The 18,377-nt window shown below is 42.3% G+C and overlaps 1 protein-coding gene across 2 annotated transcripts in view; it reads left to right on the forward strand.

The window, feature by feature from the left end:
* Positions 1 to 18,377, forward strand: part of C9H1orf21 (chromosome 9 C1orf21 homolog) — a 102,530-nt gene that overhangs the window by 45,050 nt on the left and 39,103 nt on the right. For both annotated transcript variants that reach the window (XM_033067909.1, XM_033067910.1), the window contains exon 3: positions 15,486 to 15,580. In XM_033067909.1, coding sequence (XP_032923800.1) covers positions 15,486 to 15,580 — 95 coding nt within the window. The remainder of the gene's footprint in view (positions 1 to 15,485; positions 15,581 to 18,377) is intronic.

Below are 18,377 nucleotides of genomic sequence, written 5' to 3' on the forward strand. Positions count from 1 at the left end.
CATGGACAGTGAGCACAGGCAGTGTTGGCAGCTGGGCACTAAAGTGACATCAAGTGCCTGTGCAGAACCAGCAGGGATGAGCCTCACGGCCACATTGCCTCAGATGTTTCACAGGGGGAGGAAATCCTGAGGGATTTGGTGCAGCAGTGAGAGGATTAAAGGAAAGGAGCAGCGTGCTGGTGCTGCCTTCCCTGGGCAGGCAGTGGGGTCTGAAGGATGTGGCTGACAGGAAATTGCCCTGGCTGGAAACAGCTCACCTTCCTTCCTCCAGCACCTTCCCACACAAGCTGCAGGCAGAAAGAGTCAATAGTGAGGACAGTACTTTCCAGTGGAGCAGTGTTTGGATTTTTTTTCCCCATTAGTAGCTTTTATTTGGCTGACATTGAATGCAGAGAGAACTTTCTGAGCTTCTCAGAGTGGTGTAGTTCTGCTTTGGCTCTTCCTCAGAACCTCTGGATCTTTTCTTCTTCTTTTGTGGTGGGATTGGCTGCAGCCAGGTCTATTGACTATTGGAACATCAAGACCTCTGAGAGATGTTTTTTTTAAAACTTTTAGAAGTCACTGCAGGTTAAGATTGATTTCCAGTACCCTCTTTCTTCCCCAGCTTTTAACCTTTTACTTTAGCTGTGCAGACACATTGAGCCAGGTCCTCACTGTGAATTTGAAACCCTGGTATTTAAAACCAAGGAACCCATCATGAAACCCATGCATTCTGGAAGGACAGATCCTGGTAAATAAAACCAAAACATAAAATTTTCCACGCTATCCCAAACTGTAGAAGTCATGCTGCATTTTACTGTAATATATATTTAAATAATTGAGTTAGCAGGCCTATCAAAGGAGATGTTCTAGAGAAGATTGAATATAATATGATTATTATGTCTGTTGGTCTCTAATGACTTTAAAATCCCTCTAATAAGGATAGTCATAATAAATCTTCATTTATTCATCATTCCACTTCAAAGCTGATTTCCAGAGCAATACATAAGAACTGTAATATGTAAATACCAATGAAGAACAAAATGCCATGATAGAGCCTTGAGCATTGTTGATTTCAGCATATGTTTTAATAATATAACATCTCTTGTAGATTAATTTTATTTGTGCCTTGATAAAAAATTACGGGATGTTCATTTGGGGAGGAGGTTATGGAAGTAATTCTCTGTAAGAAAGTAAGTGGTAATGTGATTTGGGAAAAAAATATTCTAGAGTCTGTTCATTAATCTGAGTGGCTTAGTCCAGACGTTTCCATGGAGCTCCTGGGTGCTTTGCAAAAAGGGAGTGAACATGTCAGGTTGGAACTTTCTGACAAAATGGGAATATCATGGTGGGATTTCTGTTATTAAGAGCAGCTCTAGTTGCTAAGCCTGTCTAAATAAAGCTGGACACGAAGCACAATAGTTTATAAACCAGTTTCTCTGACAACAGCTGGGAGAAGGCTAGGGAAGGAAATCTTCAGCAGTGAAGTATTGGAGTGAGGTTGAAAAATTGATTAATGCACAAGAGCAGGCTGGATGGGGCTTGGAGCAACCTGGGCTAGTGGAAGGTGTCCCTGGCCATGGCAGGGGGTGGCACTGGATGGGCTCTAAGGTCCCTCCCAACCCAAACTACTCTGGGATTCTGTGATAGTATCTGATTGCTTCACAAACTCTAGGGCAGTTTTCTTTCTCATGTTGATGTTTTCTTTTTTCCTGTGTGTTTTATGGGATTGTCTCCCTTCTTTTCATCCCTGTTTTGTGACAGGTATTTCCTTCCTTGTCTCTGTCAAAGACAGCAGAACGCTGACTTAGTTTGAAGTAAATGCCAAATTGCTAAAATAATTGAAACCTTTAAAATATGTCCACTCTATGCAGAAGGAGGATAACAAGGAGGAATTTGACTATGATTTGCTGTTCCTAAATATGCACTGTCATCTCCAAAAATAGTGTGTCCAAACCTTTGAAGAGATTAGTTTGCTTTGAAGGCTCTTTCCTTAACAGGCCACAAGTATCATCTTACTGAAAACTTCAGTCTTGGGATGTTGCTCAGGACAATTCAAAATATCTCTATACCTGGCAAGCCATTTCAGATGTCCTTAATTAATATGAGGTAACTTCTAGACCCATCTTGTTCTGGTATACAAAATTCTGGAGGTCTTTTGGCCATTTCAAGTGGGGAAGTTTTCAGTAAATATTTTCAGTCAGGAAAATATCTGAGAAGTGTTTCCAGTGAATGACACCTTCCTGTTGTTACACCATTGTAACCCCTCTCTCTTCCCCTCAACTGTCAAGGGAAAAAAAAAAGCTGAAATTGAAAATAAGAATTTCTTTGTTCTAGAAGACAGTGTGGCCATCCTCAGTGAACTGAAGCTGTCTGGAATGCTGTAGCTTAAGCAATAGAATGTGTATCCTGTCAAGTGTGGATGTGTGCTGGGATCAGAAGGCCTCAGTGCACCCAAACACACAGTTCCCTTGGCCTGGCAGCCTTTATTTGATGGGCTGTGGTGGTCAGCTCAGGAACACTCCAGGAACTGCTCCAGCTCAGGTGGCTGTCCTTGTATGTTCTGCAGTGTCTGTTCTCACTCATTCTGGGGACAGATGCCTAAGGGGACTTCTTCTTTTAGAACATGGAAAATGTTTCTGGTACAATCACAGGCACTTGTTCTTAACCCAATTGAGTGACCTGTAGGTACCCACTCTCTGAAAACTCACTCTCAAGTCGTCTAAAACCAAATATCACAGTGAGTTTGAAAGGAGGAGATTTTCATTGCTTAAATTCAGACTCTGGCTGCGTTCCTGAAAGGGAAGGTTTCATATTGTTCATAGTTTCAGCAGCTCATGTTGTAAAGTAGGTCTTGTTCCAGTGCTTGAGAGCTTAAGAAAAGCAGATGAGTGAGTGAGTGCATTCCTGCAGAGGGTTGAAGTGCACGAACATCTTCCAGAACTGTACTGGATTCTGTGTTTTTTAACTGCCAGAGAGCAGGTTTAGATTGGGGTTTGTGAAGAAATTCTGCCTGTGAGGGTGGTGAGGCTCTGGCACAGGGTGCCCAGAGAAGCTGTGGCTGCCCCTGGATCCCTGGAAGTGTCCGAGGCCAGGTTGGATGGGGCTTGGAACAACCTGGGATAGTGGGAGGTGTCCCTGCCCAGGGCAGGGATGAGATAATCTTTAAGGTCCCTTCCAGCCCAAATTGTTCTGTGATTCTCTTTTCTTGCCTTGTTTAGCAATTTGTTGATAGCCTGCTTCTTATCTAAGTAAACAGGTGGCAGTCCTAAACAAGTGTTTCAGGAAGTGACAGAAACAAATAGAACCAAACCCTACCTACCCTGGTTGTATTCATGTGGGAAATGTAATAAAATTCGATGTGTTATCTAGGTTTATGATGTATTTGTGTAACTCTGAGAACACCCTTGGTAAGTCAATAATTTACTATTTTATTACCATAAGGAAGCAACAATTTAAAGAAAATCAAAATGAAACCAAAGCACGCCCTCAGGTTTTGTTTAGTTATGTATTCATGATCAATATGTGGAAAGTGTTTTTCACATGAATTAAAACTGTATTTTCACCTTTTATGTACAGAAGTGGCTCATATTTATAGCTCTTGGAAAAGGTGCTGCTTTTCCAGAAGAAGGAAGAGGCTGCTCTAGACTATGGGTTGGCTCTGAGTTAGTAACAAAACAAGCTCTTCCTCTCCAACAAGGAATATGGATACACAGATATATAAAGAATACAAAAAGAGCAGTCCCAGGCATGGCAATGAACCAGATCCAGGAAATGCAGTGAGGAGCACCAGGAGATGAGGCTGCAGACAGGGAGAAGAGAGAAGGTACCTAGAACAGGAGGCTGAGGTCCCTCCAGGAGAGGCAGGACTAGGGACAGGCAAGGACTGGAGGCCCAGGTCTCAGCAGAACCAGAGCTCCTGGATCCATGGGCAGGAGATGCAGGTGAGGTTTCAAGAGGTTGGTTGTGGCCTCTTAGTGCACTCTGGACTCTGACAGCAGCTGTCCATTAACTGTGGTCTGTATGCAACGATAGTGATTGAAATAGTTCTCTCTTCTACTCTTTTCCCTACTTTTTCCCCCTTGGAAGTGCAGAGACAGTGATCTGGTGCTCCTTTGGGGTGACATCCAGGTCTGTGGAAAGGTTCCTGCAGTCTCCAAGAAGGTACCTTGCCTCTTTTGGCAAGATTGGTTTTCAGTGTCTGTTTTCACTGATCCAACTGTGAAGGAAAACAGTTCAGAAGTGATGGGAGAGTAGCTTTTTAGATACCTGGGTGCTGGAAAACTACTTAGTTGTTGTAAATGGTCCAGGCAGTAGAGCATCAGTGCTTGAAGATATTTTTTATTGCCTATTTGATAATCAGAAAGACCCAAAAAGAGATGCCTTTCCTGAATGGATGGAAGATCTTTGCCATGCAAACGTTGCTGAGGTTTTCCTACCTGAAAGAGTTTGGCTTAGGACAGGTATCCATAAATTAGCTGAACAGCCCTCAGACTTTATAGTGACCTCCTTCTGGTGCTTAATCTTCTTGGTCTGTTTTTACAACCCCTTGTCATGGTATTAAATGAGAAAATTATTCTGCAAAGTCATTCTCCTTATTGGAAGGGAGCTGTTTTTATCCAGATCTTTTGCAGTGCTGGGTTTGGAATGATATACACACAGTTGGACTTGGCACTTGCAGTGGGGATTTACAGTGCAGAGACAGAAGGTGAGCCAAGGTGGAGAAACAGTTGATATCCCTGGTTTAGGAGCAGAAATTAATCACAGGCAGGTCATCACTTCCTTGCTTCTTATTTTCATGTGAGCTTTCCCCTTTTGCAAGTTTTCTCTGTTGGCATCAGAGCACCCAGAGAGCACCCGAGGGGCTCCAAGGGACCTCGAGTCTCTGCAGCCTCTGGAATGTGAGCAGAGGGAACACAGTGTTATTCTAGGGAGTGACCTTTCCTCCAAGCTGCTTAGCCCCATGCAGAGTCCAGTCCCAGCCCCTACAAATGAAGGGGTTTGCATTTCACAATTGCATTAGTGGGCTATAAATAGGGCCATACATCCGCCTTTGGCGCTGGCTAGAAAGGAGCCAGGATGTGTTTTCTGGCAGCCTTGGTGCTAAAGGAAATCCGTTTATTTTATGGTACAGGCACACTCAGTTTTTCACTTAATCTTTTAAAGACCATCTCTGGCCTTCATTGCCTAACTGTAGGTGCAAATGAGGAAAAATCATGGTAAAAATGCCATATACTTCCAATTACTGCAGTGTTCCTTTAGCCATTTTCCAAGTGGTTTATTTGTGGGCCACAAATTTGGAGAAATAAGAAACCAAGAGAAAATGCCAAAGCCTGAAATTTGGCCGGAAAAGACTCACTCTGGGGAATAATTCCCAATCCCCCAGGTAAGCCTTGTGTAGCTGCATGGGTGTGTATTCATTTCAGCAACACAAGGCTGAAATTATTAAGGCTGTAATTTTATAGCAGGAAATATCTACTGGTAGAAATAGCTGTTAAATACAAAGAAAAAGTCCCTGACCAATAAGTATCTGTGTATCTTTGGCATATACAGCCAAAGGTGCCTTTATAGGATAGAGGAAGTGAACATTTTTCCAGTAGGTAATTCTCCAAAACACCATGCCATAGTGGGTATTTTAAATAATTATTACAACCAAGTGGTCTCTTGTTCTCCTTGGTCAGAGGCCCAAGACTGACAGTGCTCTGTTTGGAGCTAGCACCAGAAAAAAATGGGAAAGAATAGAAAATGCTGAGAATTCTGCCTCATGTGCTTGTGCAGAGCAAAGCCTGGCCAAGTGGGTGCCATTGTGCCCTGCAATGCACGTTTTCTCCTTAACTGTTTGAGTGGGGGCTCTCACAGAAGGGATCAGGTTTAGGGTACATTTAAATTCTGTCTTTCCTTTCTGCTCCTGTCAGAGGAGCACTGCAGGGGCTGTTCAGGCAGCTCAGGTGTGAGCACTTTGTGTTCTGTGGTACTGGGAAGGAGCGTGCAGTCACCTTTGTTCCAGGAGTTACGGCTCCAGGAATGAACTTGAGCTCTTCAGAGGGTGAAAAAGGGGGTGTAGTGGTTTGGTTTTTTCCACTGAAGTCTCCTGAATTGTGTAATGGTTGTATTTATTACATTTACATGCCTGTTATCCCCTGTATTTGTTGTCATGTAGTTGCAGCCCCCAAGGCTGCCAGAGCTCCAGGAGCCTTTGGACAATGGGATTGTCTGGGCAGGGACAGGCTTGGACTGGATGATCCTGGTGGATCCTTTCCATCTCAGCATCTCATCTCTGATTCCATGATACACTGTGTTTCTAACTGTAGGAACTGGGTACATCTTGGGATAAAAGTATCCATCTAATACAAGTGCTCTAAGCACATATTTATTTGATTTTTTTTTAGCTATTACTAAGCTTCTGTTTTTTTCAGACATGGGTATTTTGCTTTCTTTTAAAAAGTGTTGCCCAAAGGGAGGGGAAGAAGGCATGAAAAATCTGTAACCAGAATAAAATATTAATCTTTCCAATAGGTTACTTTTGGAGCTGCTAGATGGTCTGTAAGTAAAATAATGTTGTTAACTTCTGTATCTTTTGCATCTGGAAGTGTCTGCTGTGTTTTATAAATCAAGTTTTTGTTAGATCTCCCCTCTTGGTTTTAAGAAATACTGACAGTGAGGAGAGTTACTGGTTCTGGGTATTTATTCAGTCCCTTCCATATTGGAATTAATAAGAATGAAATAGCTGCTGATTTACAAACACTCTTTGAGCTTCATGAGCAGGGAAAATTTGATAGCATAATATTAATAGAAAAAAGTTACTATGCCAGAAAGGGTATGAAAATCCATTTCAAGTCATATGTTGCGGGGCAACAATCTCATTTAATAGCTGACTGATTGAGAATGGCATTGCTTGTTAAGGAAAGAGGAATTGGCTTTTTTATTGACAAGGAAACTTGAAGGCACCTCATCCTGTGTTTGCAATAATAGGATATGTGTAATTTCGAGGGTGTGGAGTGGTAATGACTGCTTTTCCAGGGAGCACTTGGGGTGGCTCTGTTCAGGAGTGGTTTTGGGTGGATGGATACCCCAGAGGGGCTGTAAGAGGCAGGGCCTCCAGTGCTGCACGAGGGATGCTCACAGAAATGGTCAGTTGGGTATTTTTCCTGGAACTGAGTAGTCCCTGACAGGTTCTGTGGCAAAGTGAGGAATGTTCAATGCAGTACATAGACAGATGGGGGCAAGGGGAGGGTCAGCAGAGACTGGGAGTTTCATTAATGATGTTGAAAACTTGAACAGAATTAAATATGTTGTGCTTGGAGGGTTTTTTTTAACTTTCCAAGGGAAAAATTTCAAACCAGAGCAGTGAAATGGAGTTGAAGGAGCCTTTCCAAGCTGGCTGTGCTGTGTTCAAGGCAGCCTGGATCCAGACACCCACCTGGGGGCTTCATATGAACAGTCATATTTTCAAGGCACAGACCCTTTGTTTTCCTCCTGTCCATTCCTTTAATTAATCTCTCTGCTGCTTGTTTCCTCTCCTGCTTTCATTTCTCAATTTCATGTTTTTAGTGGGCTAGATAATTGCATTTACTGGGTATCCTTCCTGCCAAGCACTGTGGCTGTAATCTCTCCCACCTGAGAAATGGTTCCTTTGAACAACCTGGCGTCTGCCTCAAAGTTATGTGTTAATTAAATGAAAACAAAAAGGTAAAAAAAAGTGTCTGTGTATTTATATATATATATTTATATATGTATATATGAATTATATAGTTTCAGCAAGCAGAAATCCGGGTAGCTGAAAGATAGTTATGAGTGCACACCACCAGCACTGTTCTTTGGCTTTGTAATTACAGAGGAGTGCACAAAAGTCTTTAATTATATGATCACATGGCAGGTTTTTTCAATACCATCTCGCATATGGTGTTTCCTCAGATCTTGAACACAAAGACAGTATGAGCAAGGCAGAAATAGTGTGTTTAGCATTAACTGGATTTGGGGATGTTGAGTTTGTATTTTAAAATCTTTCCTGAGATAATGAAATGGTCTCTGAGGCTGTGGCTCCTCTGACCTACCTACAGCTAAGTTAGACCTGGCAGATACAGAGCAGTGGGTCTCTGCCCCTGGTATAAGGTTAGTTAAAACAATCTTTAAATTCATAATGTGATAGAAAATTGTGTGTACAACTCCAGTTTTCACAGGGCTTGGACTATATGACAGGTCAAAATGTAGAGTAGCCCTGGAGAACTTTTTGACCAAGAAGAAAACAAGTAGTGGAAGGAAACCAAGAAGAAAAAAACAAGTGAAGATGGGAAGCAAGTAACCCCCTCCTTGATTTTTGGCTTTTGTTACTCTGAATGTCTCAATCCCTTTTTTCCCTCCAAAAAGCCAGCCCTAGTGGTCACATCTATGTTGTGCAGAAGGAGTTGTTGGCGTTCCTTGGGTACATGTTAGGTTTGTGTAGGAAGAAGAAAAAGTGCTTGAGGGTTGTCTTTGCAGATGTGCTGTGATCTGTGTGGTGTGCTGGTTTTTAAAGAGCTGTTCTATCAGAGGATTTAGATTTTGTTGCCAGAATTGATGTGTTGTTCATGCACCTGTTTTCTGTTCAGTATCTGGTGGTGTCCACTGCCTTGTCTCCCAGCAGTGGATGTATTTTTAGATTGGATTAGGGTAAGGTTAATTAATTTGGGAAATCAGAATGAGCATTTTCAGATAATCCTTTGAGAAAAATGGGTTGGCTTATTTCCTAAGCTATTTTTATTATTCTGTTCATGTTAGTAAAACCATGATCACTTGGATCAAGGATTGCCTGTGAATTGATATCTTTGAGGGTTGGTAACAGAGGAAGACAACAGGCTGGGCTGCTCACCCAGTACTGGTTGACCTCCAGTGAAATTTCACTCCCAGCCCACATCCAGGTGGATCAGAAACCCATCCCACAGCTGAGCAATGCTTTAACCCTGTGGAATTGAATGAACCACAGAGCTGCTGCTTTCCGTGAGTACTTGAAGCTGCACCTAAGATGATAACTTGGGTATCCTGCATTTCTTAATATTTAGTTCAAGAAATAATAATTTGCAGCATTTTTTGCAACTACTTTCTGTGACTATTGACTTTTTTGGCATTTTCGACATAACTTCCCTGGTATCCAGGCAGTTGATACCCAAGTACATAACAGAGATGGAATAACCTGAGCAGCTCATCTCAGCCTTCCAGATGGATGTGAACCCGTGGCACTCAAGGCTGGTGACTCAGGGGGTGGAAACTGCAGCCACCCAAACAATCTCACTCTGCTCCTTGACTGTCCTGCTGCTCTGTGGCTTTGTTTTTGGCCTTGATGTGCAGCCTGGCTCTTCCTAGGGCTGAGCCTACCCCTGCTCAGTCCCCAGTGCAGCTGTGGATGCTGGAGGTTCCATGGCACTGACAGGGGCTCCAGGAGAGCCTAATCCAGCTCTGGATCCCAGCACAGGCAGGACATGGAGCTGCTGGAGCCACATCAGAGCAGCCAGCAGGATGATCAGAGGGATGGAGGAACTTTGCTCTGAGGGAAGGCTGGGACAATTACCATTGTTCAACCTGGAGAAGAGAGCTTCAGGCCTTCCAGTGGCCTTCCAGTGCCTGAAGGGAGCTGACAAAAATGATGGAGTGGCTGTTTATAAGGGGTGGAGTGACAGGACACAGGGAATAGTTTCTCACTGCCAGAGGGCAGGGTTAGATGGGATATTGGGGAGAAATCCTTCCCTTGAGGGTGGTTAGCCCCTGACACAGGGTGCCCAGAGAAGCTGTGGCTACCCTGGATCCCTGGAAGTGCCCAAGGCCAGGGTGGACAGGGCTTGGAGCAATCTGGGCTAGTGGGAGGTGTCCCTGCCCTTGGCAGGGGTGGAATTGGATGATTTTTAAGGTCCCTTCCCACCCAAGCCATTCTGGGATGTTTGGCATGTTCTGTGCTGAGCATCTAAGTGGCTCACCTGCTGTTCTATGTTTCAGTTAAATTGCATCAAAATCTCTTACGGTTCTTAACAAATATTTTTAGAAAAAGCAGTTCAGTCCTTCATCTAAATATAGATTTGAGCTTTCAAGCCTTTGGGAGAGGGGAGCACGTGAAGCTTTGATCCATGGCATTCACAGCAGCAGGAGCACTTTGTGCACCTGGCAGGACTAAGTACAGTGCAGAGGCATTTGTTGGACAGAAAGCTCCTGTTTTACAGAACAGATGTGTGGTTTAGTATGGATGAAGGATAAATCTTGGCATGTGATAGAAAGGCAAGAGAAACTGCAGAAAAATATGTGGCACAGGAAAATGAAGGTGTGTTTAGAAATTTCCCTCTTGGTGGGATGGCTAAAGCACCACTCACCTCCTGCCTGATACTTGATCTCTTGCTAAAAATAGAGAAGAGGCTCCCCCATCGTCCCTCTTGATGACAGTGGAACCAAATCTGTTCATCCTTAGGTGTCTGAAATGGGAATGCAGTGCAAATCAGCATTCTATTTATTTACTTATTTAAAGGCTTGCTGTTTAACCAAGTATTTCTCTGAAAGTCACAGTGACTATAGATACATTTAACAAAGTTAAGCTTTTTTCTGGCATTGTTCTTTCCTTTAAACTGAGCTAGAATTATTGTCATTGCCCATGTTCCTGTGGTAAAGGCACTACAACCACGTCTGGAAGTGCTGAAGACATTTTTCTCATGGGAACCACCACAGTTTTGCACCCCCCACCCAGTAATTGTTTCAATATTCTAAGTTGATATGCTCATTTATCACTGAAATTGTTATTAATGAGTGCTGTTTTTCTTTGTCACATTGCCATGGCAACTGGGTGACATGTTTGAGTGGAATTATCTGTTTCCAGATGGAGATCTTCATTCATAAGATTTGCCTGCTGAGAATTTTTGCAGCATATTCAACTTCAAAATTCTTCCTCCCTATTCCTTGCCACAGTTTGGAGCTAGAAGCATTTCTGCTTTCTGGTTTATATCTTCTGATTTTGTGGTGGGTGTTATATTTGCAATATTTCTGTCTTTTGTGGTTCATTTATGTTGTTTTTCTTTTGATTTGAGTTGCTTTTCTTCAACTCAGGATTTGCTGTGACAGTCCTGTAAAGCCATTCCTCCCCCATATGAGTTATTGGAAATTTTCTCTTTTTATGTAATACACCACACAATAGAAGGTGGGACTTGATTTTGTTTTTACTCCTGAGAGGAGCATAAGGATGCATTTCTCTTTACATATGATATATAACATTCTGAGTGATAGTGTCCTAATTTTTTTATCATATTCACTACTTCATTTTTGGATCTGTACAAGAAAGAAGCATGAAAATGTTTCACTTTTCTTTTTGGTGTAAAGCTGTATTTAGGAAAAAGACCAAGGTAAATATGCATAGAATACAGATTTCCTTTTTCCTGAACTTCTTACAGTTTTAAAAGTCTTGTTGGCTGCCAGACTTAATGAGGTCCTACTGGATCTCAGTCAACACTTCAGGATTTCTCTGGATTTGTTTCTGATCACTCAGACCAAAATTCCTCAAAATGCTGTGTTTACTCTAGTAGAAATCACAAGGTAAAACTTAAAAGATGTTTTTTATCATCCTTTACTTCTTCAATTCTAGGTCACTCTTACCTTACTGAGCAAAACCAGGTTAGCAGTTTTTTGCACATACCTACAGGAAAGGCATTAAGGGCCCATTCATCCAACCTGTATTTAATCTCATTTTCATACTCACCTAAAACTATTAATGACCATACTCCTCATAATTTACTTCAAGGTCTGTGTGTTGTGTTAACATCCCTTTTGCACTTGGCAGTGCTTTCATCCTGCCAGTTTAGAACAAGAGCAAGCTCATAAATAGCTCAGAATCTGTAGTTTCTGAATGCCTTCCCTTATGTGTAAGGTATCTGTAGGAGAGAAATTTTGTCTTCACCTAGTCAAAAAAAGTGTATGCATCATTGTGTCCTCCCAAAAATAACATAATGCAGTGCAAGACCCATCTTCTGCAAATAATTACTTTAATTGCTATATTTAGTATATTTGAAATAAAGGATACCTGTGAATAAAGTGTTATTTCCCTGTTACACCAGCAAGCAGTGTCCTCCCTAGCTGTATAATCTGTATAATTACTTAGCTGTTCTTTCTCCTTGCAAAGTGGAATCACATCTATTTATACCTCCTTCCAGCTAGAGACTACTCAATGCTAACAAATGTTACCAGTGTGTTGTGTCAGTGCTCCTTGTTTTAAGGAAAGTATTTTGCCTGTGATGGGGAACTAGGAGAGCTTATGAGTAATGATGTTGCTTCAAACATAATGAGTCTCTGATCTTCTCCCTTCATTTCTGTGTGTGGCTGATAAAGCAGTTGTTGATGGCTCAGTTATGAACCAAAATCAAGCTGGTCCCTGGCTTTCCACAGGCTGGTGCTGCTTTTGCCTTTTGCTCTGGTCTTGGTGCTTGCTCAGAGCCCCTGGCACTGCTGGAGCTGGGAGCTGCCTGGCTCTGGGCTGTTCATCACTCCTTGAGGAACTGGAGCCTGAGTGCCAGCCCCTCAACCCTTCCCCAGTGTGTCTCATGCCAGGAGATAATCTCCTGGCCTTTAAAGCAGATCCTCAGCTTTAGATTGTGTCAAAGCTTTATTGCCTTTCCAGATACAAGCAGAGATTTCTTCTGCTCAGACACATACCATCTATTAGAGCCAGGACATCTGTATTAATTTTGTGAGACACTTTCTATTACTAGGCTGCTTCTGCCAACATCTGAAGAGGCTTCCTGATTTTTTTTTTAATCTATATCCTCAGAATCACAGAATGGTTTGGATTGAAAGGGTTCTTAAAGCCCATCCAGTGCCCCCCTGCCACAGGCAGGGACACCTCCCACTAGCCCAGGTTGCTCCAAGCCCCATCCAGCCCAGCCTTGGACACTTCCAGGGATCCAGGGGCAGCCACAGCTTCTCTGGGCACCCTGTGCCAGGGCCTCACCACCCTCACAGGGAACAATTCCTTCCCAGTATCCCATCTAACCCTGCCCTCTGGCAGTGGGAAGCCATTCTCCTAAAGTGAAGTTGGATTTCTCCAAAGTAAGACTTGCTGTTTGCTGTGGTGGATTCAACTTGTACAAAAATTATTATTGAAAAAAATGACTGGTTTATTTTTGGAAACTTTCTTGCCACTGCATATTTTGGGCATAAATGATCCAGGTGTCTGCACTTCTGCAGTTGGTAGGATGGAGGGGAGAGTAACACCTGCTGTGCCAGAGATAATTGAGTATTTATTGTATCATCAGGAAGGTATTGCAGTTAACTAACACTGTTGGAAATATCATAAGAAATCTGTGCAAAGTTCTCTGCCACCAGTTCAGAACTACTTGATGCACATGGCAAACAATACAGCATTTGAAGGATCTGTCCCCATGTCCATTGTGAATTTAAAATTTTTGATCTCTAAGAAAACTCCATCCTATCCAGGTGTATCAAAATTTCACATGTCAGTCTGATTATCCTGGCTATCAGTCAGGGACTCCTGGGTGCCCTGGTTGACTTGCTCCAAGAGCTGATGTGTCCAAGGAGCATCCTCACAGGATCAGCTGCTGCCTGGATGTGCTCTTTGATCACAATTAATCTCTTGGAATAAGCAGCAGACACATTTCAGGGTTATTTTGGAATGTCAGCCCCTCCATACCTTCCTCATTTTCCACAAGGCTGGGCTGAACTTCCTCTCTCCTCCAGTGCACATGGGCTGGCAGTGGGTTGGGAAATGTCCTTTGTGCTTCTTTCTCTTGCTCATCTGTTTCCCCATTCAGATCCTTGCATGCCTCTGTGGGAGTTTGATGCTGCTTCTGTGTGTGGGTTTTATTGCTAATCACAACAGAGAGCACTGAGGTAGGGAGGAAAATGTAAGTTAGATAATTGCAGTCAGTCAAGTACATTTAATTCTCAGGCTTTATTGTGTTCAGCCCTTTTGGGCTTTTGAATTGTCACCTCCAGACTAGCTGAATTACACTGGAAAAAAAGAAAAAAAACACCTCAGAGTTGTTCACATTTACCAATCTGATAACATTCTCTTAAATTCTTCCATCTGATTTGAGGCTCTGCATCTGAGATGCTTCTATTTGATAGATTCAGTTTATTTGAACTCTATATTAATGAAAATGTACAGATGTGGACTAGACCAAATGCAAAACCATGATTTATTTTTGAAAATAAGATTGTTTTTTGAAACAAGTTTATTTTAAAAACTATCCTTATTTTTCAAATCAAGGTTTCTTTAACTTTTAGACTCTGTGGTTAACAGTTTCCTGAAAAAAAACTTTATCTAAATAGATTGATTCTTTTTTTAACAATACAGTAGCCCATAAAAATCTGTTTGTGCTTTGTTTTTGCTTTAGTGTAAGTGAGAGAAATTGCCTGAAAACCCAAAGAAAGAGAGGAAAGTTTGTTCAGTGTCTTCTAATTTACCATGGTTTTGCCCTTTATTCTGAGTGTACTGTATCTCATTTCACTTTGTGTTAATATTTTCCACTTCTGTGGGATGAAGTTTTTCTTCTGCATTGTTTATTCTGGCTGGAGGAGGGTGGATGCACAGCTCTGGGTGTTTTTTCCAATGGATTCACATGCTACAAAGATAACCAGAGCAAAATGTGACTGAGCAAGGGAAGCGTTGGCCCTGTAAGAACTGGATTCACAGGCTACAGGGAAGAATCATTTTTCCTGAAATCCCATTTTGTCCTAACAAGGAAAAAAATGCCTTGTTGGAGCTTTGGGTTTTCTGTGGTATAGCATTTGTATGTTAGATAACATTTCTATACTGGCATTAGAGCTGGGAATTCTAGTATTTGAAAAGCTGATAAATATTAAAGACAAACCAAGAATCTTATTTTTCTTACTTATTTTCAGGCTGAATTTCTGTCTGGGTAACATTTGTGTGCAAGAAAAATGGTGTTTGGTGGGGGAAATGGGAAAGAAAAATGGTCAGCATGGGGCCTTTTCTCCAGAAATCATTCTGTGACTGTGCATTGTGTCATTAGGAAAAACAAAATTTTAAAAAAAGGCAAAGTGGTTATGATTTGGGTTGGCTTTTTTCCAGCTTCTAACCTACATTTTCAGTAGCCTCCATCAACTTTGCTGTGCAAGGAACACCCATGAGCAGCTTTCTCTCAAATCACCACTGTACATGGCTTGTTGGTCCACTGAGAATGAAAATCCAGGAAGGGTGCAGGAGCAAAGAACTTATTCATATTGAACTTATTGAACAGAAAACTAGGGATTTGGGAGAGAGTACACACCAGACATCCCTGTTCCCTGGTGCCATGGCTATACTAGACCAGAGAGCTACTGAAATTCGTATTCAGGCAGGAGAAACTTCCTTTGTATTAGTCACATGTAAGCCTTTGAAAAGATATACATGTAATTTTTAGTTGCTTTGCTTAACTAGGGTCTATTCTAGTCAGCTGTTTTGGTTTTAGTTTCGTTTTTATCCCAGCTGCTGAACTACACTGGTTCAAAATTATTTTTTTTTCTTTTTTTTTCTTGGTGCTCAGATGAGTATAGGATCAAACCAGTGGAAGAGGTCAAATACATGAAAAATGGGGGAGAAGATGATCAGAAAATAGCAGCCAGGAACCAAGAAAACTTGGTAAGGATTGAACTTATCACTTCTCTACTGAACTAACGTGGCTCTGCTTTTGTAATGGAATATGCAACGTGCAGCTCTGGCTTATGCGCGGCGAGAGGATTTTCTCCAAAATGTCACAACTCCCTGCAAAGCTCTCATAGAAGCTGCAAAACACCACTTTTTCCTGCCTGTCTTTCTGAATTAGACTCTACTTTATCTTGGAATGAGTGCCTCCATGATGTTAAGTCACTCCCTTCCCTTGCAGACCCGAAAATACTCTTTATTTGGAAATGTGTGTGTCTGTGTTACAAACGAGCTGGAGTAAAACAGCACTTCCCTGCCATTAAGAAAATGACCTACTTATGTAGATATTATTTGCTCTACACTTGCTGGTTTTCTGTATTTTAAAATTCCCAGGGAAGGCAGTTTGGAACAGAAAAAAACAATATATTCATAACACAGCTGTCACAAAAATCGTGTGTGTTTCTTCTGCCCCGATTTGAGCACTTTGCCAGCTCACAGTTCCACTTAAGGGAAGGCAATCACAGGTAAACTCTTAAAACAACTTGAAATAACTAAAATGTTGTTGAAGCAGCTTAAAAATCACGGTTGAGTCACTTCTGGCATTTCTGAGAAGTTGTTTCTTCTCTTCTAAAGCTGAAGGACCATAGGTTTTGTTATTGGCTGGCTGGGGCTTTGCCCAGTCGAAGTGTTCAAAGACATCCCACAGTTCTTGGAGTTGAGTGCAAGTTTTCACATCTGGTTCCACTCATGCAGTGCAGCTTTTCTTCGTATAGAATGATGGGTTTTTCTCCCCTCCATCTGTAGGTCCAGAGGGGAAACAGCAACAGCAGATTCCAGTGGAGCCATGACCATTATCAGCAGCTGAGGATTTGCCTTTTGCCATTATTGGGCAGCTGTAGAACTGTAGAAAAAGCCATTGTTTGGGATTTTTTACTTTTCATGAAGATGGGAGCTCCAGCAACCTGGCTACTTTATGTTTTCTCTCCTAGACACACATACTTTCCTCAACTTCAGGTGCATCCCTGTAGCAAATGGAGTTTATTTCGCTACCCTGTCCTCTGGCTGAGCAGCAGGCAATAAGATTTCTTCTTCACCCTCCAGTTCAGCTATTTGCTACCTGCAGTTTTGCATTGCTGATGCTCCTGTGGGTGGTACAACTTCAGCTTGGAGAAGGATTTAGAGGATATTTTAGAGGTTTTTAATGGGTTGTTGGGGAGTCCTGTGCAGGGCCAGGAGTTGGAGTCAGTGATCCCTGTGAGTCCCTTCCAGCTCTGGATATACTGTGATTCCACATTAGATTTGAACTGGCCTTCAGCTGTATGAGAGTATTTGCAGAAGGTGCCACGCCACTGGAATGACAGTGAGGAAGAGCTCAGGAAAGCTCAGGTCTGCTGGGGTGACACACTTGCTGAAGGTCTGTTCAAAACTAGCTCAAGCTATTTTCCACTTTGGTTGGTGCTAGCTGTCTTGTAGCACCCAAGTGTTCACCTGATTAAATGTAGGAAGAGCACAGTGCTTCTTTTTTATTATTGGTGGGTCATGTTTGATGGGAGCAGTGAGCTTGTTGGAAAATGTAACAATAAGGATTTGGAAGGCTGGTGGAGCTCTTCTCTGTCATGTTTATCAGGAGAAAAAAAAGTCAATAACACAAGAAAGTCTTCAGCCAGACAGGATGGATATGCTTTAAAACAAAACTGTCTTGCCCATGAAAAAGGCTTTATTTTCCGTTTCCTCATCTTACTATAAGGAGATTTGTCTGTAATATATGCAGCTTTTTAATCCTGGGAATTGTCAAGTCCTCATCACTTCTGTTTTTTTTAAAGGGGTTTCACTATTAGAGTTCTCCCCAGTAAACATGTTTTAGCTTACTGCTTAGAAGATGGGTTAAGCTACCCATCATTGAGGCTTTAATTTCCTTAACGTGTGAGAAGTTGGCAAGCACTTACATAATCCCATCTTCTCATCAGCCATTTCCAGGCAACTGAAACTTCAGGAACAAGAAAAGGCGGTGGGAGAATGGCCTGGCCCTTTTTCCTCCTCTCTTGTTTCTTAATCCCACATTTCTTTATTGTCCCAGGCTGCAAATTCACATCCCCTTGAGAAGCACAGGCCAGATGAGATGTGTAACCTCAGTGTCTGGGAGCTGCTCTGGGTGGGTGATCTTATCCCCTGATACTGGTGCTTGAATTATGTTATTCAGATGCCATTGAATTTTTTCGATCCCATTATCATCTCTGTTACTTTTTAAAGGTATTTTGAAGTCTTGCTTAAAAAAGAAAAAAGATCTCAGCTCAAGTGAAAATAAACCCGCTTCCCTTGCAACTTAGGCTCTTTGATGTGCTGCCATCTCTGCCTTTGGTGCTGCAGTATTTCTGACTCAGGGGGAAAGAAGGTCACCTGAGCAGATTAAGAGGATGGGAAGACATGGCAGTCATCAGGAGAACTTTGATTTCACACTGGGTGCTGAGGGCAGGGTCCTAGGCTTTGACTCTGCTTGAGGAAGAGCCAGAGGAGGGCTGGTACAAGTGTGGGTATCTGTGGGAGAGATGAGGCTCTGTCAGTGAATCACCATCTTCTCAGCTTCAACCTGAGCCTTAGGCAGGGCTCAAAACTTGAGCAGGTCTGGCACAGTAAAGCAGAAATGCTCCTAAGACACATTGCAATGGGAATGACTGTGCTAGGGCTGTCTGCCAGGGGAAACACAAGATGCTCCATGGGAAGACATTTTCTGGTGGAATGAAAGGCCCCCTTGGATTAAAATGCAGGCTTTTGACAAGGGGGAAAAACAGAAAAT

Source organism: Catharus ustulatus, chromosome 9, assembly GCF_009819885.2.
Source record: "Catharus ustulatus isolate bCatUst1 chromosome 9, bCatUst1.pri.v2, whole genome shotgun sequence".
Classification (NCBI taxonomy): Eukaryota; Metazoa; Chordata; class Aves; order Passeriformes; family Turdidae; genus Catharus; species Catharus ustulatus.